Source organism: Chrysochloris asiatica, unplaced genomic scaffold, assembly GCF_000296735.1.
Source record: "Chrysochloris asiatica unplaced genomic scaffold, ChrAsi1.0 scaffold00140, whole genome shotgun sequence".
Lineage (NCBI taxonomy): Eukaryota > Metazoa > Chordata > Mammalia > Afrosoricida > Chrysochloridae > Chrysochloris > Chrysochloris asiatica.
In genome coordinates this window covers 1363816-1389556 of record NW_006408658.1, presented here as the reverse complement: position 1 = coordinate 1389556, position 25741 = coordinate 1363816, and the positions used below count along the sequence as shown (strand labels likewise).

At 38.9% G+C, this 25741-nt stretch overlaps 1 protein-coding gene across 1 annotated transcript in view; it reads left to right on the top strand.

Annotated features, from left to right (window-relative positions):
• Positions 1–335: 335 nt before the first annotated feature.
• NLRP14 (NLR family, pyrin domain containing 14) overlaps positions 336–25741 on the top strand; it is a 39186-nt gene continuing 13780 nt past the window's right edge. Inside the window, exons 1-7 of the mRNA XM_006870295.1 lie at positions 336–624; positions 2022–2093; positions 3130–4705; positions 6733–6903; positions 11659–11826; positions 15813–15983; positions 20627–20797. Coding sequence (XP_006870357.1) covers positions 336–624; positions 2022–2093; positions 3130–4705; positions 6733–6903; positions 11659–11826; positions 15813–15983; positions 20627–20797 — 2618 coding nt within the window. The remainder of the gene's footprint in view (positions 625–2021; positions 2094–3129; positions 4706–6732; positions 6904–11658; positions 11827–15812; positions 15984–20626; positions 20798–25741) is intronic.

Sequence of the window (25741 nt, the reverse complement as noted above, 5' to 3'; positions counted from 1 at the left end):
CTGCTGACCTTGCAGCTCAAATATTGTTAAGCCTAATTTGTTGTTGTTGTTGTTGCTGTGTGCTGTCGAGTTGGTTCTGACCCATAGCAACCCTGTAGAGTTTCTAAGGAGCATCTGATCAACTTGAACCACCAACCTTGCAATTCAAACTGACTTTGCAGTCCAATGTATTAGTCCACAGTGCCACACCAGGGCTCCTAATATCAGCCTAATATAGTTGTCAATATTTATAGGAAAATTGACCAAGTCTGTATTTTTATAGGTATTTCATTTTCTAATGTTTTCTTCCACAGGTCCCATTTATTCAATGTTCTTACAATTATACTTGGAACAAGATGGCAGCTTCATCATCATCTTTCTTTTCTGAGTTTGGGTTGTTGTTGTATTTGGAGGAATTGGACAAAGAACAGTTAAATAAATTTAAGTTACTCCTAAAGAATGAGACCGTAGAACCTGGGCACTGCCAGATCCCCTGGTCTGAAGTGAAGAAGGCCAACAGGCAGGAACTGGCTGACCTAATGAACAAGTATTATCCAGAAGAGCAGGCCTGGAGTGTGACTCTCAAAATATTTGGCAAGATGAATCTGAAGGAGCTTTGTGAGAAAGCAAAAGCAGAGATCAGTTGTAAGTGATGTTAGGGGCTGACCTGGGGTTTAAAAGGAGGGAGTGTTTTCTGGAGACCATTAGAATGATTCGATAATGAGTCCCTGGCAGCCCTTCAGGTGTATCCAGACAGTATCATCACAGGAAGTGCAGATGGGAAGGAGAAACCAGAAGTTCTTCCTCTCTAGCCAGTGTGCATGAGATGTTCCTAGATGTAAACTTCTCAGTTGACTTTCTAACATAGGATGTTGTCTATGTTAACAAGACGGTTGTCTGGCCTGAAGCTAAATCACAATCCTGTTTGAAAGTCTAGATTTTTATGATGTACAGTCATATTGGAGTCCTGGTGTGGCACTGTGGGAGTAATGCACTGGACTGCAAGGTCGGCTTGAACCACAAGGTCAGTGGTTCAAACTCAACAGCCACTCCTCAGAAACCCTATACAGGGTCTCTATGAGTCAGGTCTGACTTGATGGCACTTACCAACAACATAAGAGGGACTTGAGCTTAAACCATGTGAGGGGCACAAACTCCATGGTTGTTAGCATGTTTGGGGCTTGGTACATCATTACTAGTGAGAACTCACTGTTACTGGTGAGAACCAGTAAAGGGACAAGAGGAATTATAGTGCTGGTACTCAGCCTGCCTCATCTGGTACTAATCAGAATCGTCAAAATAATTAAGTGATAGGAATTGTCCCAGAGGCAAAGGGTGCCTTTCGCTTCAACTATAATTAAAGTTGAGGCTAAATTTTGAGAATCTCAAATATGATTTATCATCTTTGCTGAAGTGTGAAGACATAGTTCAGGGACATAAGCTAAGAGAGTGTTTTTAGTCATTCTCTGGTATGATATATTGTAGAATTTCTCCATATTTAAAATTCTTTGCTTATATACACTACTTTATAACTACAATTATCTTGAGCCTCTGAGATAAGTGTAGACAAGAAACACTGACCACTTGTCTTAGAGTTATGGGTAAGAAAGCATGACAGAAAGTTTCCAATTTCATTGATGTTTTTACCACACAAACTGTTCCCATAGCTAAGCTGGTAGAGTCTGAGACTCTGTTGGATTTGTTGTTGTTGTCAGGTGCCATTGAGTCGGAACCGACTCATAGTGACCCTATGCACAGCAGAACGGAACAATGTCCGATCCTGGGCCAACCTTACTACCGCTGCCACACTTGAGTCCATCAATAATGCCACCTGGCCAATCCATCTCGTTAGGGGTCTTCCTCTTTTTCTCTGACCCTCCAACAGGATGTGATGCTGTTGGATTTAGTTTCTCCAAAATCAGCTAGTAATAGAGTTGGAGCACTGAGATGAAGATGCTGCCCATTCTGGCCATTATCAGAGCTCCCTTGTTTTTGGTAAATCCCATGAACATGTTAGCATAGGCCTCTCTCTCATTTTGCAGCAGCAGCCCAGACTATGAGGCCAGAGGACAACAAGGCCAGAGAGACCCAGGGAAATCAGAAAGCAGAGCTGGGTGAGTTTTGAGAAACATTTAAATTGTGATCACAAGGAGGAATTCGAATTAACTAAAAATGAAGCTATATTTTTTTTCTACGTGGGTGCTTTTCAACATTTTTCCACTTTTCTGTATAAAATTTTTTCTGCTGAGCTTCAGTGTTGTTCTCTGTTAATTTTTTATTTGTATACAGTAAGCTATTTTCACCTAGAGATTCAAGACTGTCTTCAGCTCCTCCCTATTATATTTAATTATTACTTCTCTCCTTCGTTTGCTGTCTGATAACTCTGTTCTCCACATATGTTGTTGTTGTTAAGTGCTGTCGAGTCGGTTCCGACCCATAGCGACCCTGTACAGGGTTTCCGAGGGTGTAAATCTTTACGGGAGTAGAAAGCCTCATCTTTCTCCCGCGGAGTGGCTGGTAGTTTCGAACCACTGACCTTAAGGTTCGCAGCCCGAGTCGTAACCACTACGCTACCAGAGCTTCTTTCTTTTTTAAAAAAAGATGAAAAGTACAGAGAAAATATTTCTAGAGGGACTCTAATTTTAATTGTCTGTCACTAGTCCTGGAGTGGAGTTGTAGGCTAAGCATTAGACTGCTAATCACAAGGTTGGTGGTTCAAACCCACCAGTGGGTCCTTGAAAACCCTATACAGGGTTGCCATGAGTCAGAACCAATTCAATAACACTTAACAACAGCAGCAACAATTCATTGTTCTGCATTGTCACTTCTGTTTTCAACACTTCTAATGCTGTAGGGTCAGGACTGGACTGCGAACCTCAAGGTGGCAGTTCAGACCCACAGCTTGCTCCTTGGAAACCTTATACAGAGTCGCTATGACTCAGAACCAACTCAACAGCACGTAACAACAACAATGCATGTTAATTCTACAAGAATATTATTGTTTTACTTTTCTTACTTAAACAAGCTTCACTTTCATTTCAGTATATATTATCTTATTCCTAATTCCAATTTTAACTCAATAGCATTTGTGTTGGTCATGTGTGCCACGGTTGTTTCTCTCCCCCTTCTCCCCCATCCTAACTCATTTAGGTGTTGGAACAGAATACCGAATTCAAGTGAAGGAAAAATTCTGTATCATGAGGGACAAGAACTATGAAGGTTTCTGTCATAGAATTACTCAGGAAGATCAAGAACTGTTGGAACATTTATTTGATGTGGATGTCAAAACTGGTGAGCAGCCACAAACAGTGGTGCTACAGGGAGCTGGTGGAGTTGGGAAAACGACCCTGATGAGAAAGGCAATGCTAGATTGGGCAGAGGGCAATCTCTATCAGCAGAAATTTACCTGTGTTTTTTATCTCAATGCAAGAGAAATTAACCAGCTGAAGGAGAGAAGCTTTGTTCAACTTATATCAAAGGACTGGCCGAGCAGAGAAGGCCCCATTGAAAGGATCATGTCGGAGCCAGGTAGTCTCCTTTTTATTATTGATAGTTTTGATGAACTAAACTTTGCTTTTGAGGAACCTGAGTTTGCACTGAGCAGTGATAGGACCCAGCAACACCCGGTGTCCTTCCTCATGAGTAGTTTGTTGAGGAAAGTGATGCTCCCTGAGTCCTCCTTATTAGTGACAACAACACTTACTGCTTATAAGAGACTAAAGCCTTTGTTGAAGAGTCACCATTATGTAGAGCTGGTCGGAATGTCTGAGGATGCAAGAAAGGAATATGTTTACCAATTTTTTGAAGACAAGAAGTGGGCCCTTCAAGCATTCAGATCACTAAGGAATAATGAGATGCTTTTTAACATGTGCCAAGTTCCCCTACTGTGCAGGGTTATTTCTACTTGTCTGAAGGAGCAAATGGAGAAGGCAGCTGATGTCACCTTGAACTGCCAAACCACCACATCTCTATTTACCTGCTATATCTCTAGGTTGGTCACATCTGTAGATGGAAGCTGTCCTAGTCTACCTGACCAACTCCAACTGAAGAATCTATGCCACTTGGCTGCCAAGGGAATATGGACTATGACATACGTGTTTTACAGGGACAATCTCAGAAAGCATGGGTTGAATAAATCTGATGTTTCAATTTTCCTGGACATGAATATTCTTCAAAAGGATTCAGAATATGACAATTGCTATGTGTTCACCCACCTACAGATTCAAGAATTCTTTGCAGCCATGTTCTATCTATTGAAAGGCAAGTGGGAAACTAGGGACTATTCCTTCCAGTCTTTTGAAGACTCAAAGTTGTTAATTGAAAGCAAAGCTTATGAAGACATCCATTTGATGCAAATGAAAAACTTTTTGTTTGGTCTTTTGAATGAAGATAAAGTAAAACATTTGGAGACAATTTTTTATTGTAAAATGTCACTAGAGCTAAAAGGGGAGTTACTACAGTGGATGGAAACATTAGGAAAGAGTGAATCTCCATCACAGTTGAGATTTCTGGAGTTGTTTCTCTATCTGTATGAGACTCAGGATGAGGCATTTATAAACCAGGCAATGGGCTATTTCCAAATGGTTGCCATTGATATTTGTAGGAAAATGCATCTGCTTGTGTCTTCATTCTGCCTTAAGCACTGCCGATGTTTAAAGACCATTAAACTGTCTGTGACTGTAGTATTTGAGAAGATGTTGAACTCAAGGCCTGAAGATGAAACTTGGTAAGTATGCTAGGTCAGTTTCCTCAAAGTATATTGTACGTGATGATGGAAGGAGATTTTGTTAGTGGGAAGAGGTGCTTCAGCTGAGGGCCCAAAGTTAGGATAACCCTTCAGAATTGTTTCACTGTCAGTTAAGGAGGCCAGGCATTTAAACTCACTTATTGACCCATCTCATCTGCCAGTGAGGGATGGGTGAAAACTTGGGTGAGATGACTCTCTTGCCTGAGGACAGTACCAGGAGATGATATTGTATGGGGATTAGCAGCTGCCAGCACTCCCAACAACTGAGAATGAGTGCTTCCTTCGCCTCACTGGGGGAAGTGACAGTGCAATGTTGCACCCACAATAGTAAGTATATTTCATTTGAAAAACTAAGGTCCTACACCAAAGAATAAGGGACCAGAATTTGTCCTGCTGAACCTGGTTGTCTGCCTGAGCTATGTTCTGCTGTATTTGCTGACTTTGCTCACTTTACCTACTGCTTGGATGCAAGTCAGCCTTTGTTTTACAATTTATGAAAAGTTGCATCCTTGAAGCATCAATCTGGGGAGAGTCAGAGGCAGTCAAAGAGATAGTTAGTAGGTGCTGAATATATTCAAAAGAATAAATCATCTGAATTTTATGTATATTATTTTACCCTACAGGGCAGAAACCTTATACAGGGTCATTATGAGTTGGAACTGACTCGAAGGCATTAACAACAATATCGTTTTATTAACTTGTAGTTCCTGATTCTATTCATCAAAGGTTGTTGTTGTTAAGTGCTGTCAAGTCTGTTCCAACTCATAATAACCCTGTACAGGGTTTCCAAGGAGTGGCTGGTGAGTTTGAGCTGCCAACCTTGTGATTCAAACCAACTTTGCAATCCAATGCTTTATCCCACAGTGCCACACCAGGACTCTCCACCCAAAACTCCACTGCTAGCAAGTCCATTGTCACTCATAGGGACTCTATGCAGGGTTCCTGAGGCTGTAAATCTTTGTGAGAGCAGAAGGCCTCGTCATTCTTCTGAGGAGTGATGGGATTAAACCACTGACCTTGCAGTTAGTAGTCCATTAAACTATACTCTGTTTTATTCCTTACTATCCTTCATTCGTTTATAATTAGTCTACTGGTAATATGCCTAAGGAGCCTTGGTGTGGCGCTGTGGGTTATTGCGCTGGACTGCAAAGCTGGTTTGAACTTCAAGGTTGGCAGTTCAAGCTCACCAGCTGCTCCTGGGAAACCCTATACAGGGTTTCTGTGGGTCGGAACTGACTTGATGGCACTTCACGACAACAGCACTATGTCTAATAATTAAATTATGAAGTGGTGGAGTGGGTTAACTGTTGGGCTGCTAACCTACATGTCACTCCTTAGTAGAAAAGGCTGTGTGCTCCTGTAAATATTTACAGTCTCAAAACTCCTAAGGAGCAGTTCTGCTCTGTCCTATTACACAGGCACTGAGAGTTGGAATTAACTCAATGGCAGTGAGTTGTAAACTTTATAGAGTGCTTTTATATACTCACTAAAATGGATGATTAAATCCTTCTGATCCTGTGAAGGGAGATGGCATTTCTATTTTATAGAAAATTGCAACTCATAGAACTGATTGACTTGCATAAAGTAATACAGCTAATGAGTTCTAGAACTGGGGCTCAACATCTGTGACTTTTAACCTATACCCCTAATGTTTACATATTAATCCTAATCTTACTCTTCATTGTTATTATACATTTAGTTTTCTTCCTCATACTGACCCTTTGGGTATCTGGAGAGTTTTCCTCTTGTCCCTCCCAAGTCTCTTCATCATAAGGTTTCATTTTCGTTGTGTGTTTGTTGAGGGAATGAATGGGGCCTAGGGGAGCATTTATGTGGGGGAGCCTCTGAAGTGCCAAGAATAAGACTGTCAAAGGGGTCTATGCCCATACCAAAGCTGCACTGAGGTTCCTGCCATTTCCAAAGTATACCTATCCCCCAATACCATCTTGTGAGGGCTGCTTGGCCTAAGTTGATTAATTGTTTTTCCCCCTCCCCCAATTATTTAGGCAAATAGATCGTGATCACATTACTCATTGCTGGCAAGACCTCTGTTCAGTGCTTCATACAAATGAATACTTAAGAGAATTGGAGCTGTTTCATAGCAACCTCGATGAGTTAGCAGCAAAGACTCTATATCAAGAACTAAGGCACCCAAACTGTAAACTACAGAAACTACTGTAAGTCTGGCAATGGGAAATTTAATGGAGTTATTTCCATTTCTTTCTTTGCCCAATCTCCCACACCTGCTTATTAGGGAAAACCAACAGTAAACTAATACTTAAAATCCATTGGATAAACTACTCTAACATGAAAAAAATCTATGGGGACACAGGAGCATAGCTAACTTGTTCTAGAAAGAGTCCACAGAGCCTAGCAGCTGATGCCATGCATTTTTGAAGTTTGGGAATTTTCCAATTGAAAAAGGTCTCAGAACTAAGACATTCTAGACAGGTCAGCAAAACGTTTTCAAACACATTCTGAAGCACTGACATATTTCATTGTCCCCAATTAATTTTTTATTGAAGACTAAATTATATTCAATAAACACATAGATATTAAGTGTTCAGTTCATTGAGTTTTCACAATCGTATTTGTCTTAGTTATCTAGTGCTGCTAAAGCAGAAATATCACAAATGAGTGGCTTTAATAAACAGAATTTTTTTTTTCTCTTCTTTGAGCTAGAAGTTCAAATTCAGGGTGCCAGTTCTAGGGGAAGAGTTTCTTTCTCTGTTGGCTCTGGATTTAAATACTTGTCTCCTTTAGTTTCTGCTCCTAGCTGATCTTTATGTGACTTGGCATCTCTCTTTTCCATCTCTGCTTCCCAGTTTGCTTGTTTAAGCTTTTATAACTCAGAAATGATCAGTTCACGAAAACCCTACACCAATCCTCCCTCATTAACATAACAAAGACAACCCATCCCCAAATAGCATTATCGTCATAGGCATAGAGGTTAAGATTTATAGTACATATTTTGGGGAGACATAATTCAATCCATACAGTATACACTTATGAAACTAACATCTAAAGTAATATAGAAATTATTTTCATTATTCAAGAAAATTGTACCAACCTACCCTTCCATCCTGGCCTGTCCCAAACAATCACTTTCTAAGTTTTGTCACCATAATTTTATTTTGTCTGTTATTGAAAATTATTTAGATTGATTCATACAGTATGTAAAATTTTTTGAAAAATTTATCCATGTTGCATGTTTCAGTAACTTGTTTCTTTGTATCTAATTATAGGCTCTTAAGAATAAGGCTGTTGTGAACATTCTTATACAAGTCTTGCTTGTTTGTTTGTTTTTTTTATTTTATTGTTTGTTTTACAGACATTCATTTTTCATCCATTGGGTTAATACCTAGGAGTAGAAATACTGGTTGGTTCATAGATGTATGTTTAACTTTTTAGTAAATGTTGAAAGAAATTATCAAAACAGTTCTCCCAACTACCATTTTATATGCCCACAAGCAATGTATGAAAATTCCAAGTGTTCCTCATTCTTGCCAACATTTGCTTTGGTTAGTCTTTTTGGCTTTATCTTAGATTCTGTATCCTCTATCACTTTATTAGATATTGGCTTATTTGTCTCACTCACTTTTATGTGTTAGTCCTAGTTGGAGCTGAAGTAACCTGTTTTTCCTTTGTATCCGTTATCCAGCAATGAGCATCCGACAGATCCTCAGCAATATGGATTGAACACTGAATAAATGCTAGATACTTGTTCCCATTAGTATGGATAAATGATCATTTTCTTTTTGACACGTTTCCCACCAAATGTTTTCCTTAGACCATCAGTAGTTGTCGCGAGTTTTTACTAGAGTTCAAGCAATTGAATATGTATGATGATTAAGAGAGTCCTGGAAGTTCTGACTTTTAAAAAGCCCATCTCTCTCCTCCCCAACCCCCTGCACCCAGCCAATATTGTCCATTCACTATATTCTCAAATCCAAATCCTAACAATAGCTAATGCCTTATTTAGGGTTAAAAGTCTTCCTTTTATAGAATGCAGGTATCTCTTGTGGAGGATGATCCAATAAGACTGTACCTGTCTTTGTTACCTTAATGTAGTCTTATGTATGTAGGTCACTCTTCTCTAACAAGTGGAGCCCTGGTAGCAAAGAGGGTTATGGGTTGAGATGCTAACGACACAAGGTCAGCAGTTCTCTGCTAAAAAGTGAGGTTATACTATCAATTTGTATTTCGTGAGTGTATGTGGCATTTGTACTATGTGATGATGGTCAGTGCTTAAAATGGGTAAAGCTTTGTGTGCATGCTTGGCTAGGAAAGTAAGCGTAGATAGCAAGAAGGTGGGAGGTAGTATTACAAAGGGAGATTTTTAAATAGTTTGTGAGCAGTGTGGACATATTGAACATTTAGGGTTAGGGAAAGGCACTGTAGAAGAATCAGTGAATGAACACTGACTGGATTAGGAGATGAAAACTAGGAAGGAAAAATGACAGGTTTAACTCGCTTCACATTTTAGTTTGGGTTGTCTCTGTACATATAACACAGTGCATGAGGTGACCAGGGATATTTTTTCTTTTATTTTTTATTGTGAACTGAGTGATAGTTTACATCGGCAAACACTAGCTTTACATCATTTTTCATTGCAATGGTTACAATCTCCTCTGTGCATCATCATTCGGCAATATTTGCTTCCATTCTCTCTGTTGTTTCTTTTTCTTTTTCTTTTTTTTTTTTTGGTGAGGGGACTGGTGGTGGAGTGGGGAGATGTACATAAAAACATTAAGGAATATATAATAATTTAAACAATCAAAGGGCATATTCTGCAAGCCTGTCTCCTGGCCACCAGCACTCATTCCCTCTCTTTCCAAGAGTCTAGAGTGCTCAGCTGCTCCCTTTCTCCATGTCCTCATTTCTGCCTCCATCTTGGGTGTTGCTGCTTCTCTGGATAGGGTCCCACATTCTGCTTGTGCTCTTCTCCCTTGATGGTACTAGGGTCCTCTGTTTCTGGACTGTAAGATTAACTACTCTCCCATTTTTGTTACAAAACTTCTACCTTTATAGTTGTGACAGTCGAAATTAATCATAATAACAATTACTGTTAAATCATAAGAACCTTATCCCTACCTCTTTTCACCAGAACCATCTAGACAAGATGAAAACTATTCAGTGAGAACGCTATCTTCCCCTGCACACTCTTAAACTAAACCCCCTCTTAAAAATGTGTAAACTAGTTACTTCATGCCTTTATCGCCCCCTCATTTTAGGTAGCCAATGTCTAAGTTGCCTATACAGAGGGGATAGAATTGATATTTGATGTGAAGACCCCTTCCCTCTCAGTTGATATTTTGAGCTACTACATCCATAAATATAGGTCAAGTTCATCAAACTGTAGCAATTTATACTTGTTTCCTTAATCAAAAATTGTTCTGTTTTGTTTTTTATCTTCCTCTAATTGAATTCTGTTTATCAAGCCACTGAGGCTAAGTCAAATGGGTACTGTCTGCAAGTTTGGGCATTCTTATGCATCTCCCCTCACTTCATATCAGCTGGATGCTTTACTTTCAGCTCTAGCCCTCCGCTAGGTCCTTGTCCATGGGCTCAGGAGTCCCCAGATCTCACCACACTTTGGACCAGCCAGCCCTTCGTCTTCTCTCTCTCTCTCTCATCTGTAGGTCAATGGGAGTCTATGGAATGTGGTTGGACTCAGCCCATTTCTTAATTGCTGCCCTTCCCCCTCTTCTACTCACCAGTAGACCAATGTGGTCACCAGCAAGCTTACATGCCTGCTCATGTGTTCCCTTTGAGTTTTGGTCTTTGAGGGGGATTTGTCCTGAAAGGATTTGACTGCTTGTCATGATGGCTTCCTGACAAACAACTTGCTTCTTCTTGTAGTAAGTAGCCAATTATACTGCCATTTTTGTTTTGGGGTTTTCCTGCTGCTCTTTCTTTAAAGATGTATCTTCTGTTGCTCTAGCTGTTCCAGGTTGGTCTGCTTATCCTTTCTATTAGGAATGTCCTACGTCAGAAGGTTCTGAATGGGGATCAGGGTTCCAAAAAGGTCCTATACACTGCAATGGCTCTGCAAGAGGCCTATTTCACTGGGCAAGTTGTAGAACCCCTTTTAGGTATTCCAATCAGTTGTAGGCTGCAGATAGGCTTACAAGCTGTTTCTTGGTATTCCTTTCTATTCCCCTCAAGTGACTATTTTACAGTAGTAAGCAAGGAAAACCAATGTTCATGAGATAGTCAAGCATCTTAGTATTAGTTCCCCTCTTCGGACTATACCTCAATCCCTGTATCACAGAGCCCTGTTGTTCCAAGGTTGAGCATGCATCACTATTTACCTCTGTCCCATTTAGCCCAAGCAAACCTGTCTCAGTGTTCCCCTATCTACTTTTTTCTTCTACCCTCTCCCCTTTCTTGTTTATTGCCCTCCCCAACACCCGAACAATGATGTGTCTGCCAGGCATATTTTTTTAATAACATTTTTCATTAACATGTTTTTCTAATGATACACATGAAATATCAACTGTGAACTCTCTTTGAATTATTTAAAGGATTTCAGTATTATGAATTAATTTAACTGCAGTATATGGAACACCCAATTATTTTCTTGGAGTCATTCCTGGGATTAAAATGTTAACTCCATTTCCTGAAGTTTTCATCTTCATATTTTCCTCTAAGGTTAAAAAAAGTCAGTAGTCAGCACATAATCAGTAGTCAACACATAACTCATTTTTTTTTTTTTTTAATAAGCAGTATCTGAAGCTTGGATTTATGACCTGACCTGGAATATGGTTCCCAGAGTACATAAGAAAGTGCAGGAATAGTTAGATCATATCTAAGAGTTAGATTTGCAAACAAAGGGATACATAGCAAGGCCAGAGATGATTTTCAAACAAAGGGATACGTAGCAAGGGCAGAGATGATTTTGTAACCCTCTGCATATTTTTCTTCTGAAGGTTGAGATTCATGTCTTTCCCTGATGGTTGCCAAGGTATTTTTAATTCTATGCCTCAGAACCAGAATCTGATACACCTGGACCTGAAAGGGAGTGACATAGGGGAGAATGGAGTAAAGTCATTATGTGAAGCCTTGAAACACCCTGAGTGTGAACTACAGAATCTAAGGTAAGTCTTAGCTATTTAGTATAGCTGATACTTTTCTCTGTCCATATAGAATCTTTCCGTTGAGATTTAAACAGTGTCTTCTACCGACAGACCTCATTGTGGACCCAATTACTAGACTTTCAAGTGGGAAACCATCTATACAGATCATCTGGTAGGGTAGCTTGTGCCAGTGAAGAGGGATGCTTTGACATAGTTGTTATTAAGTGTTGCCAAGCCAATTCTGACTCATAGTGACACTGTATAGTATAGGTTTCTAAGTCTTCAAATTTTTACAGGATCAGAAAACCTCATCTTTCTCCTATGGAGCAGCTGGCATGCTTGAACTGTGAACCTTGTGGTTTGCAGTCCAGTGCTTATCATATGGAGTCACGATGCTCTGACACAGTCATTAGAACTGTGTAAGAATATAAATGCTGGGGACTGGATGTTGCCTCAGTGGTGGTGGCTGTTGGGGAGTAATCAGTAGTCCTGTAGGACTTCTATTAACATTTCGTGTAGGAAAAGCTCGTTGTCTGTTTGCTTTAGAGCTCATGCTGTAAGAGCTATGGAGAATGCAATTGACTACTTTAGCCTGGTTTGTGTATAGACCATGCTCTTTAGCTTTTTTTAGACCTCCATTTTGATGTTTTATTCTCCTTAATGATTTTCGATGACATGGGCAATGAAAGTATTGATCAGCTAGTATGCTTTTGCCTATTTGCTTGAAAAGTATAATCTCTAATCATTGTAGCAACTTTCAAAATTTAGAAATAAGGTATCTCAGAAAACTTTAAATTGTTAGGTCTCATATAGCCCTTGTACATAGGCATATTAAAAATGTACATAATCACTGATTTTCATTTAAGTGTTTCACTGTTTTATCTACTAAAGCTTCCCTTCAAGGAGGTGACAAGAATACACCTCTTGTCTTGATAAGTTTTCTACATTATGGACTTGATAATAGAGAACACTAAAAATATTATTGAGCAAATAGGTTCCCTTGAGTCCATAGCTCCCACTGTCTATTTAGCAGCTTGTTGCTGCTAATCCTTGTTTTGAAAATAGGCAGATATATTCTGCTACCATTGAAAAATTTGTTTTTTCATTTACAGTTTTTACAAAAATCATAGAGATCACAGGACAGAATTTTTAAGATCAATGACTTATTCATTGCAAATACCTTTTTAAAACAACATAAAAGGCAACTGTATGCATGGACCTCACCAGATAACAATAAACAGGAATAAAATTGACTACATCTGTGGGAAGAGACTGTGAAAAAGTTCAGTATCACTAAGCAAAACAAGGTCAGGGGCAAACTGTGGAACAGATCATCAATTAGTCATATGCAAATTCAAAGTGAAGCTGAAGAAAATGAAAACAAGTCCATGCAAGCCAAAATATGTCTTTAAATAATCCCACCTGAATTTAGAGTCCATTTTAAGAACAGAGTTGATGCATTAGACACCAATGACTGGAGATCCGAGAAGCTGTGGAATGACATCAAGAACATCATACACGAGGAAAGCAATAGATCATTCAAAAGAGAACAAAGAAAAGACCAAAATGGATTTCAGAAGAGACTCTAAAATTTGCTCATGAGCATAAAGAAGCTAAAGTGAATGGGAAAAAAGGCAATCAAAGAGCTGAATAGAAAATGTCAAAGGGCAGCTCAAGAAGATAAAGTCAAGTATTATAATGAAATGTGCAAAGACCTGCAGTAAGAAAACCATAAGGGAAGAATATGCTCAGCATTTCTCAAACTGAAAGAACTGAAGAAAATATTCAAGCCTCACCTTGAAATATTAAAGGGTTCTATGGGCAAAATATCTCACAGCACCACACCAGAGTGCTATGGAATGATACAGAAAGCATCAAAAGTAGATGGGAGGAATACACAGTCACTGTATCAAAAAGAAATTATTGATGTTAAACCATTTCAAGAGGCACCATATGACCAAGAATTGATGGCATTAATGAATAAGTCCAAGCTGCCCTGAAAGCACTGGCAAGAAACAAGTTTCCAGGAAATGATGGAATACACATTGAAATTTGTAGTAAAATACAAATAGAAATATCACCTGATGCCAAAACGAGAGGGGCTCACTTATCTATGCTAAGAAATTTGGAAGCAGCTACATGCCCAACCAATTAGAAGAGATCCATATTTGTGCCTGTTCCAAAGAAAGGTGAACCAATGGAATGTGGATGTCATCAAACAATACCATTAAAATCACATGCAAATATAATTTTGTTGAAGATCATTAAAAACACGGGTACATTGACAGCGAACTGCCAGAAATTCAAGTCAGATTAAAAAAAGGATGTGGAACTAGGGCTGTCATTGCTGATGTCAAATGGATCTTGCCTGAAAGCGGTGAATACCAGAAAGATCCTTATCTGTGCTTTATTGTCTATGCAAAGACTTTTGTCTGTGTGACTCATGACAAGCCACGAATAACATCGTGAAGAATGGGTATTCCAGAACACTAATTTGTGCTCATGAGAAACTTGTACATAGACCAAGAGATAGTTGTTAGAATAGAACAAGGAGATACTGAATGATTTAAAATCACTAAAGGTGTGATTGTGGCCTTTCACCATACTTAATCTGTATGCTGAACAAATGATCTATGAAACTGGATTATAGGAAGAAGAATGTGGCATCAGGATTGGAGGAAGACTCATTAACAACTTGTGACATACAGATGGTATAACCTTGCTTGCTGGAAGCATAAAGCCTTTAAAATACTTACTGATGAAGATCAAAGATGACTGCTTTCAGTATGGATTGCATCCCACTGTAAAGAAAATGAAAATCTTCACACCTGGGCCAATTAATTATATCAGGACAAATGGAGAAAAGATCAAAGTTGTCAAAAACTTCATTTTGCTTGGATCCACAATCAGCACCTATTGAAGCAGCAATCAAGAAATCAAATGACGTATTGCATTAGGCAAATCTACAAAAGACCTTTTTTAAGTGTTCAAGAGTTAAGACTCTTAGTCCTCAGTTTGTGGACTAAGGTGTGCCTGACCCAAGCTATAATATTTTCCAATTGCTCATATGCATATGAGAGTTGGACAATGAATAAAGAAGACAGTAGAAGAACCAATGTATTTCAGTTATGGTGTTGGTGAAGAATATTAAAGTCCCATGGACTGCCAGGAGAACAAACAAAGCTGCCTTGGAAGAAGTACAGCCAGAGTGTTCCTTAGAAGTCAGGATGATGCGATTTTGTTTCTCATTATTGCAGACATGTTATCAAGAGGGACCAGTCCCTGGAGAAGGACATCATGCTTGGTAAAGTAGAAGGTCAGTGAAAAAGAGGAAGATCCCCAGCAAGATGGGTTGACACGGTGGCAGCAGCAATGGATTCAAGCATAGTAGCAATTGTGATGATGGTGCAGAATCAGGCAGTGTTTCGTTTGTTGTGCCTGGGGTCACTGTGAGTTGGAACTGACTTGAGGGCACCTAACAACAACAAAGTTTTTACAGGATGAAATTCATTTACAGCTTATCTGGAAATTTGCTTGCAGATTCTTGAACATAGGTTGGGTGGATTTCACAGAAGGACCCAAAGACCCAAAGGTAAACTGATCTATCTCCTCATTTGGCTAGATCATACTTAGGAGTCAATTAGTGCTACCATCTTCACTTCTCAGCTTCCATTTTGATTTATTTTAGCATAAAAGAAACCATGTTTTTTATGTTCAGCAAAATAACAAAATATACAGAAAATATAAAAATAAAACAAAAAAACACACACATGTATAATTAGCACCTCTTCTCTCACCTTCTTTCTTATAACCTCATTTTCCTTCTTTCCCAAGTCTCTCTTCTCCCATGATATACTTTGTCTCATCGTACTCTGAACACAGGTGATATTTGGTTCATAATTTAACTGGGTTTGATGAGAATGCATTATAGAGACGTAGGGGTTGTAAAACAGAGAAGCATGAACTTTGGGAATTGGCTGATCCCTTCTTATCTGTTTCTCCTTCAGACTTGAAAGGTGTGGCCTCAGAGTGGCTGTTTGTGAGGATCTCTCTTCCGCTCTTCTTAGCAGTAAAAGGCTGATACATTTGTCCTTGGCACACAATGCTTTGGAAGACAGTGGAGTAAAGCTTATTATTGATGCTTTAAAACATCCACAGTGTACTCTACAGAGCCTTATGTAAGTCCCTATTAGTTTTTGTCCTTCTGATAATACATTTTGAAGTATATTTAATATGGGGGTATTATGAGTATATTCTATTCCTTGTTTTGCTCCCTTTTATCTTTAATGATAATGAAGAATATGATGATAGTAATAAATGTCATATATTGTGCCTTATTTCATGCTGAACACTGTCCTAAATTTGTTTAATCTGTACAATTATACCCACCGAGACCAAACTGGCTCCCTGAGTTCTAGGTACTTATTGTACTCATAGATGAATGTAAGAAATGAATAATAGAAAGATTATAAAACTTGTTTAATGTCTCATAACAAGAAAATAATGGATTCTGGACAAAGGGTCACCTTTGTCACTATCTAACTCCATACTCTGAATTCAGAATATGGTATATGTATGAGGGTGAGTCAAAAATTGTCCGTACTCTGGTTATATGAAAACACTTGTCGATGTCCACAGCTGATGACAAAATTGAGCATTCATGTGAAATGATTCTGATGAATAGATGAGTGACAGTGGGTTATGTGGCAAATCATTTGCTAATTAGTCAGGGCTCTGCCTATGAAATATTCCACAATAGACTCTGATTTAGAAAAGGTTGTGTGATATGGATCCTAAAACAAATCATGGAAGCGCATAAACAGAAGCATTCGGGCATCTGTGAACAAAATTTGGACCAATGCTCTAAGGACGGTAAAAGTTTCTTTAAAAAAAAAATTGTTACTGGTGATGAGACATGGATTTAGCACTACGAGCCCGAGAGTAAACGGTAGAGTATAGAATGGAAACACCCTCAGTTGCTGACCAAGAAAAAGTTAAAAAGTTAATGATCAGCTGGAAAATCAATGCTTATGGTTTTCTGGGATTTTCAAGGGCCAGTATCGGAATACTATCAGGAAAAATATTCAACGATCAACAGTGCTGATTACAGTAAGATGCTCACTGAAGAGCTGAAGTATAAACGCAGAGGACTGTTGTGATCCAAGGGTGTTGTGATCTTGCACAACAATGCATGTCTGCACACCTCTGCCCACACTGTTAACAACTGAAAACACTTGGTTTTGAGGCATTAAAGCATCCTCCCTATAGTTCTCAATCTGCCCATTGGACTTTCAACTGTTTGGTCCCCTGAAAGCAGCCCTTTGAGAACGAAGATTCTCCTCTGATGAAGAAGTGAAGACAACAGTGCATTTGTGATTCACAGCGCAGCTTAAAACATTTTTTAATAAGGGAATATGAAAGCTTGTTGACAAAGAATATACAAAATCAGTGAGATTATATAAAAAATGATGTATTTGTCTTTCCTAAAAGTCAATTCAGATAAATTCTATAGCCAGAGTGCAGATAATTTTTGGCTCACCCTCATATATGAATACCATTAAACAGAAGTATAGTATTTCATGGTGTAATGTACTGTAGGTTAAGAAGTAGAATGATAACTACAAGGTTGGTGGTTCAAATCTACCAGCTGCTCCGTGGAAATCCTATACAGGGTCTCTATGAATCAGAACCTACTAAACAGCACTTTACAATAGCAACATGGTATCATAATTAATGTTGAGTGTCAACTTGACTGGGCCAGAATTCTCAGTGGCTTGGCGGTTAAGATGTAGTCATCTCCTATGATTAGATCTAATATAATCACTTCCATTATGAGATCTGCTATGAGCAGTGAATCAATTGAAAGGATGTATAGGGTGTATCTTGAATCAATCTCTTTTGAGATATGAAAAGATTAAACAAGTGAGCAAAGGATAGATGGGGAAGACAGATGCTCAAATAAATAAAGACTTTCCTTCAGAGCTGACAAGAAAAATCTCCCACCAAAGCTGGTGGTCTGAATTTGGGTTTCTAGCCTTCTAAACTGTAGGAAAATAATTTTGTCAGTTAAATCCCTTCTCATGTTCTAGTACAGTAGCCCTAGATAATAAGGCAGAATTTGGTACTGAGAAGTGGGGTTGCTGCTCTAACCAATGCTTGCAATATAAAAGTGATTATGAAATGGGGTAGCAGGTAAAAGCTAGAAGAGTTTCAAGGTGCCTAATAGTAAAAGTCCTGGTGTGACGCTGTGGACTAATGCTCTGGACTGCAAAGTTGATTTGAACTGCAAGGTTGGTGGTTCAAGCTCACTAGCTGCTCCTTGTAAACCCTATATAGGTTTGCTATAGGTTGGAATTGGCTCAATGCCACTTAACAACAACAACAATAGTAAAAACCAGATTGGCTTGAAGACAAACTGTTGATGGAATTTTGGATGCCAAAGGCAATTCTGGTGAGGGTTCAAAAGGAAATGAGACTACAGAGAAGGGTCTCTAGCCTCTTAGATGATATATGTGGCACCAGCAGCAGAATGTTGCTATAAATATGGGCATTACATGTGCTCCTGGTGAGGCTATAAAAGGAAATGATAAACATGTGATTAGACAATAGAGGAGGGGTGAAACTTTGCAGTGGCAAAGAACTATTTCAATGTATTTCAATCAAACCTGCCAGCTTCATCTCAGAATGATGTTCAAATGTTTGATGGAAGGTAGAACTTTGAGTGATGAGCTTGGATATCTAGCTGAGGAGATTTCTAAGTAAGAGCTTAAAGGGGCCACATGGTTCCTCCATGAGACTTATACTAAAGTATATGAGGAAAGAGATGGACTTAAAATGAACTGTGCAAAATGAAAACAAAACTTAAGGATGTCCTAGAATTTTTACCAAGGAACTGGCTACACATATTTTTTCTTACAGAGATTAAATCTGTGACTGATGGATCTAACCAACCATCACAGCAGAAAACCTATCAACTTAGAGTGAAGGGGACAGAGAAAGAACAAAAAGGAAGTACACTGACTGCCTCTTGGAATTCTGTAGGCAGGAAGGAGGCCAGAGGAGCTGCATTTGAGCCCTGGTGTGGTAGTGTAGGATAAGCACTGGCCTGCTAACTTCAGGTTGGCAGTTCAAAACCACCAATTGCTCTCAGAAACCCTATATAGGGTCACTATGAGTCGGAACCTACTCAACGGTGTGCAAGAAGAAGAAGAAGAAAAGGACCATTCTAGAGCAGTTTAGAGATCAGAAGAACTGTTGGAAGCAGCATGGAAGCAGGGCCTTACTGGTTTTGAAGGGTGGGACCAGGATCTACTGGATATTTATCCAGTGGAGTCACAGTTTCCTAGTTTTTACAAAGTTGCCGACTTGGTTCCAGAGAATGGGACTACAGCTAAGGTGGGACACCACCCAAAGATGAGTGGGCATGGTTGTCACTCAGATGGATGAGGAGAATTGTTGTTATTAAGTGCCATTGAGTCAATTCTGACTCACAGCGACCCTATATAGGGTTTTCAAGGAACAGCTGGTGAGCTTGAACCACTGACCTTGCAGTTCAAATGACTTTGCAGTCTGGAGCCTCCTAAAGCCAAGGGCCTAGAAGTTGGAGCTGAATGAAGCCCAGGGTGGAGGGACCTCTACCACACAGCAGGTGTGGCCAACAACCAGTCAGAGGGAAGGGCCATTGCCCAGATGGTTTCAGAGAACAAAGAATTCTTTTCAAGCCTTGTAAGCTAATGTAAATTGTTCTGCTGAGGTTTAGATTTGCTCGGTACCAGTTATCCCTTCCCCCTAATTTTTCCAATTTATAATGGAGTCCTGTTGTGGATCTGTAGGATAAGCTCTGGATTGCTAATAATAGCAAGGTCAGTGGTTCAAACCCATCAGCCACACCTCAGAAACCCTATAGAGAGTTACTATGAATTGGAACGGACTCAGTCGCATTTTATAACAACAGTCTCAAAAGATTGGAAATCTACCTACTGGCACTTAACAACAATAATAATAGAAATGTACACCTGGTGCCAAGATGGCCAAACTTGGTCTCTCGTACTTTGGACATGTTGTCAGGAGGGACCAGTTGCTGGAGAAGGATATCATGTTTGGTAAGGTGGAGGGTCAGAGAAAAAGAGGAAGACCCCAAACGAGATGGATTGGCCAGGTGGCAGCATCGATGGACTCAAGCATGGCAACAATTGTGAGGTTGCCCAAGGACCAGGCAGTGTTTCGTTCTGCGGTGCATAAGGTGCATAAGGTCTCTATGAGTCGGTACTGACTCGATGGCACCTAACAACAACAACAAACACCTGGTGCCTGTACCACCATTGTATTTTGGAAGCTTGTATTCTAGTTGACAGGTTCTCAGATGAAGAAGAATTTTGCCCCAGGATGAGATATGGCTAACATCTCACCAATATTTGATTTAGCTGATTCAAAAGATGAAATTTTGGATTTAGAAGTGATTTAAGACTTTGGGGATAATATAATAAAGTAAATGTGTTTTGCATGTGGAAAGGGCATGAATTTTGGAGGGCCAAAGAGTGCAAGAAATTCTAGTGTGGTGGTGTAGGATAAGCACTGGACTGCAAGGTTGGTAGTGCAGAACTAGCAAGTTGCTTTTCAGAAACCCAATACAGGGTTTCTGAAAATAACTTTGTCTTTGCCATCCATTTCTGTTATAGCAGCACTTGACAATTGAGATAGAATTCCATGTACAATCTGAATTGCAGATAGAAAACAGAAAATAGGTTCAAATGCCTGGGCATCTCTCTTATGATGAAACTAATTAAACCCCTATTGAAGGATTCTTTTGTATCACTTGCAGATTGATGGGCTGTCTTCTTACCAGTGCATGTTGCCCAGATCTAGCTTCAGCTATTTTAAACAACTCAAACTTGAGAATCCTGGACCTTGGAAACAATTATTTACAGGATGATGGAGTAAAAATTCTGTGTGAGGCTTTGAGACATCCAAGCTGCAACATTCAGAGTCTTGGGTGAGTTCAGTTGTCCATAGGAAAATTATAACCTTTGTGGTATCTAGTATAGCTAAAAGAAGTTTAGTATATGTAGAAAGGATAAAAAAAGGGGGCTGGAATATAAATCATTCTTAGAAATAAGAATCTGAATTATAAATATCTGGATTAATGTATTACATATTCTTTAGTATAAAAGCCATATTTCACATTTCTTTGTGTCCTTTGTAATGTCTTGAACTGGGTACATACTAAGAAATGGTATGTTATGGTAGGCCTTCCATGTTCTGTCATTCTCTGGATAATTCATCTTTCTTGAATTAATTTTGCTTATTAAATTACCTTCTATCAGAAAACTGCTGTCTCTTCTCTCAAGGAACTTGCAATCTAATAAGATCTTTCTATGTTTGGGATATCTTTTACGTTCAGTCCTACATAATGTAGTTTTTTTTCCCTTTTAAGTCTTGATATAAACTAATACATTTTTACTTAGGTACCTCTTATTGTTCACTTCTTGACCTCTGAATCAAGAATCAAGCTCGACATGTGGATAAAGCATAGGCACAATGATATGTTTTATCCTTTAGGAATTTAAGGTTTAGAGAAATATTTCCTTATTCTCACAAGAAAATGTGGCTTTCTTATGTTTCAAATGGCTATATGTTTTTATCATGACAACAATGATGGTGTAACTTTTGAGTCTGAGACTTTACTGTTTGACGGACGCTGGCAGAAGACAAAGGTTTTTACTACTCACAGTAGAGCACGTAGTATTAGCATGTTTGTAGCAGTTTTCCAAGTCCCACAGGGGTGATGTGGGGGGCCCAGATGGATGCCTGCACATGCAGTGGGTTGTATCACAGGAGAACACTGAGCTCGAGAGACACCCACCATTTTATACTAATCAGTAAGCAAGTCTACTTGAACATGGCATGGCCCAGGTAAAAAGTAGTAAGGGCCTGAATTCTTGTCCACAAAACATGTAGGAGACTGAAAGACCCATGGAGGAGTGTCTCCAGCAGTATCTCTCCCTCATTTTTATAGTCTTGGCTTCTACTCAGAGACTATGATACTCCATTGGCCACTCTGAAAAATATGACCAACAAAGGTTGGGATTAAATCTGTTCAATTTACCTAAAGAATTTTGGCTCTTTTTCTCTTCCACATTTCCAAATAAACTACATAGCATCTACTTATCAAGTTACACATACATACTCACACACACAATGACATTTGGATTAGAATTGCACTGAATCTGTCAACTGGTAAGTCAGTATGCCAAAATAATACATCTTTCTATTTATTAGGCTTTCTTTAATGTACATCAGTAAAGCTTAGTAAACTTATTAAAGATGCTTTGTTGTTGTTGCTGTTGTTAAACTGTTGCTGAATTGGTTTCAACTCATAGCAACCCTGTACAAGGTTTCTAAGGAGTAGCTCGTGGGTTTGACCTATCAACCTTGCACTTAGAGTTCAGTACTTAACCCTATAGCACCAAACCAGGACCCCAAAGGCCCTTTTATTTTGTTGTTTTCTCGCTAAATTTATTCCCAGATATTGATATATTTCAATGATATTGTAAATGATTTATTGTACATTTTTATTGTGTGTACTTCTTTTATGCTGTCTCTTCACTTATCAACTATCTCATTATCCAACATTTCACATTTAAAACACTAGTAACAAAAAATCTATCCTACTATTTTGTGTATTAACAATATACATCTAGCAGTGACAAATGCCATGGTGCAAGGTGAGACTAATGCTGGCTTCTGTAGTTAAGGTTTTGTGCCAACTTGACTGGGCAGTGGTCCTCAGTGATTTGACAGTAATATAATAATGTAATATGATGGTTATGCGATAATATAATTTGGAAGTTATGTGATTATTTAGTCATCTTCCATTTTTGCATAATGCTGATTCTGCAGTGTGACCTGGTCTTTGGAACCTACCAAGCCAATAAGTGAGGGGAGGATGTATAGAGAAACAGTTTTTATATATACTGACTTCATATCTAGAAGTCTTACCAGATTATCATTGATTTTTAGTTCTAATTTGTGGATTCTTTTGGATTTTTGTAGATAAACATATTTAGAAATAATTTCCTTTCTTTCCTATGCATGTATACATACATATGTATATATCTTTATATGCACACACACAAATATATATGTTGTTAAGTGCCGTGGAGTCGGTTCTAACGTATAGTGAGTTTGCATAGGGTTTCCAATGCTGTAAATCTTTATGGGAGCAGAAAGCCTTATCTTTCTCCTGCGGAACCGCTGGTAGTTTCAACTGCTGACCCCAAGGTTAGCAACCCGATTCATAACCACTATGCTACCAGAGCTCCTTATAAATATATATGGTGGTGGTGGTTATGTGCCGTGGAGTCAGTTCCGACTCATAGCAACCCTGCATAGGGTTTCCAAGGCTGTACATATTTATGGGAGCAAAAAGCCTTATCTTTCTCCCGCGGAACAGCTGGTAGTTTTGAACTGCTGACCATGCGGTTCACAGCCCGATTTGTAACCACCATGCTACCAGATACTTTGGACATATTGTCAGGAGGGAGCAGTCACCTGGAGAAGGATATCATGTTTGGTAAGGTGGAGGGTCAGAGGAAAAGAGGAAGACCCCAACAAGATGGATTGGCCAAGTGGCAGCATCGATGGACTCAAGCGTGACAACAATAGTGAGGTTGGCCCAGGATCGGGCAGTGTGTTTCGTTCTGCTGTGCATAATGTCGCTATGGGTCGGTACCGACTCGATGGCACCTAACAGCAACAACAACAACAACGCTACCAGAGCTCCTTATAAATATATATATATACATATTTCCTGTTGCCTTAGTAGCTACTAAAGCATGGGATATAGTTGATAAGTATGTGTAAAATTGTTGGAGTGGTAGTGGCATCAGAACCTGTCTGACCTCAGAAGACTCATGATCAGGAGCCAGCACAAAGTTAATTCTCAAGAGTCAGAAGTCAGACTTAACTTCCAGCCTCTAACTTTTGACCAAGTATGACACCACTTGTCCCTCCCACAGCATTCTCTATATATCTTTTCTGAGTCTGATAATCTGCAATGGTCACAGAAAACTCACTGACCATATATACAGTTAAATGATTATTAAGGATCAGGAAGCATGTAGGCAAAGTATCTTAGTGCAGGACTGCTCTCAACTCTTGATGGTCTTGCTTCTGTGAAGAAAGGCTTCTTTCAGACCTCTCCTGAGATGTTCCTCCTATCCCTGCTATCTGTCCACCAGCTCTACTATTGGGTCCTTCTGGATCTCTCACTCTCTTCAGTGTTACAGCTCTTTTAGGAGGTTCCTGGCCCTTTTCTCTCTGCTTTTTCTTGCTGCTGTCTAAAGAAAAAAAAAAATTTTTTTTTTTTAAATCTCTGGGGCTGGTTGCTTAAATACACAAACTCCTTGTCAGTTTCAAAGTGTGGCGCTCCCACCAGGGTCATGATCTAACCAATCCTTCAGTAGGCTGTTAGTTCATTTACATAGTAAGCTACAACTCACCTTATTTGGTAGGCTACTTAATCAATCCTTGCAAAGTGCATACCAGTCACAAACACCAGCCAAAAAGTATCAAACCTAGTTGTTTATGGCTAGCATAGAAAATGTCCATCAGCCTGGACAAAAGTAAAAAGCCCTCTGGGAATAGAAAACTGGGACAAAGATGAGTCCTCAGGGTTTAAAGAAAACTCGCTCAGTTTTTTTTCCAAAACATCAAAGGCAAAAGGCCACATAACGGAACGCATGTCACCATATTGTGTTTCCAATCTTGAAAGCAAAATTGCAGTCCCACTTATTTATCCATTTAAGGAATTTTCCTTCTATTCCTAGTTTGTCAAGATTTATTTTCACATCATAATTAGATGTTGAACTTTATGAAATTACTAAGCATAGTGAATCACACTGATTTATCATTATATATAAATACTGCTTTGGCTGGCTAAACCAAACATGGTCAGGTTAGCTCTAGATAAATTGTTTGATTCATTAATTCTGCTAATATACAGAAACTTTAGTATATTAACAATAAATTTTGTAATTTTCCTTTTTGTCCTGACTCCATCAAGTTTTGCTATCAAGATTAAAGTATCTAAATAAAATTAGTTCAGTTTTATGCCCTCTTTTTCTTTTTTCCTGGAAGAATTTGTGTAATGTTGGAGTTATTTCATCCTTGAATTTTACAGAAATTTCTGGTGAAGTTATCTGATCTGCAATTTCCTCTGTGTGTATGTTTAAACTCTCAATTAAATTTAAAATATAGTCATACATTTATTTGGGTTTTCCTCTTACTGAGTTAATTTGGTAAGTAATATACTTAGATTTTATCCATTTTATCTAAATTTTTAATTTTTATAGGCAAGTGTGATAATATTGTACTATTACCAGCTGAACTTCTAAAGCATTTGAAACTATGTCTCCTTTCTCAATGTAAAGAAAACAGCACTGTAAAGAAATGCTCACCACTGGCCCAATAAATAACATCAAGATAGAAAAAATACTGAAGTTGTCAAATATTTCATTTTGCTTCGATTAACCATCAACACGCATAGAAAAACCAGTCAGGAATTCAGTCAACGTATTGCATTAAGCAAATCTGCTGCTTAAGACCTCTTTTGAAGTATTCAAGAGCCAGGATGTCAGTTTGAGGACAAAGGTATGCCCTGGTATTTTCAGTAGCCTCATATGCATGTGAAAGTAGGACAATGAATAAAGAAGAGCATAGAAGAAGTGATGCATTTGAGTTAAGGTGTTGGAGGAGAATTTTACAAATAGGATACAATGCTAAAAGAATAAATCTGTACTGGAAGAAGTACAGCCAGAATGTTCTTTTGGAGCCAATGGCTAGATTGAGTCTGTCATACTTTGGACTATTATCAGGAGGTACCAGCCTATAGAGAAGCACAGCATGCTTGGTAAAGTGGAGGGTCAGCAAAAGAGGA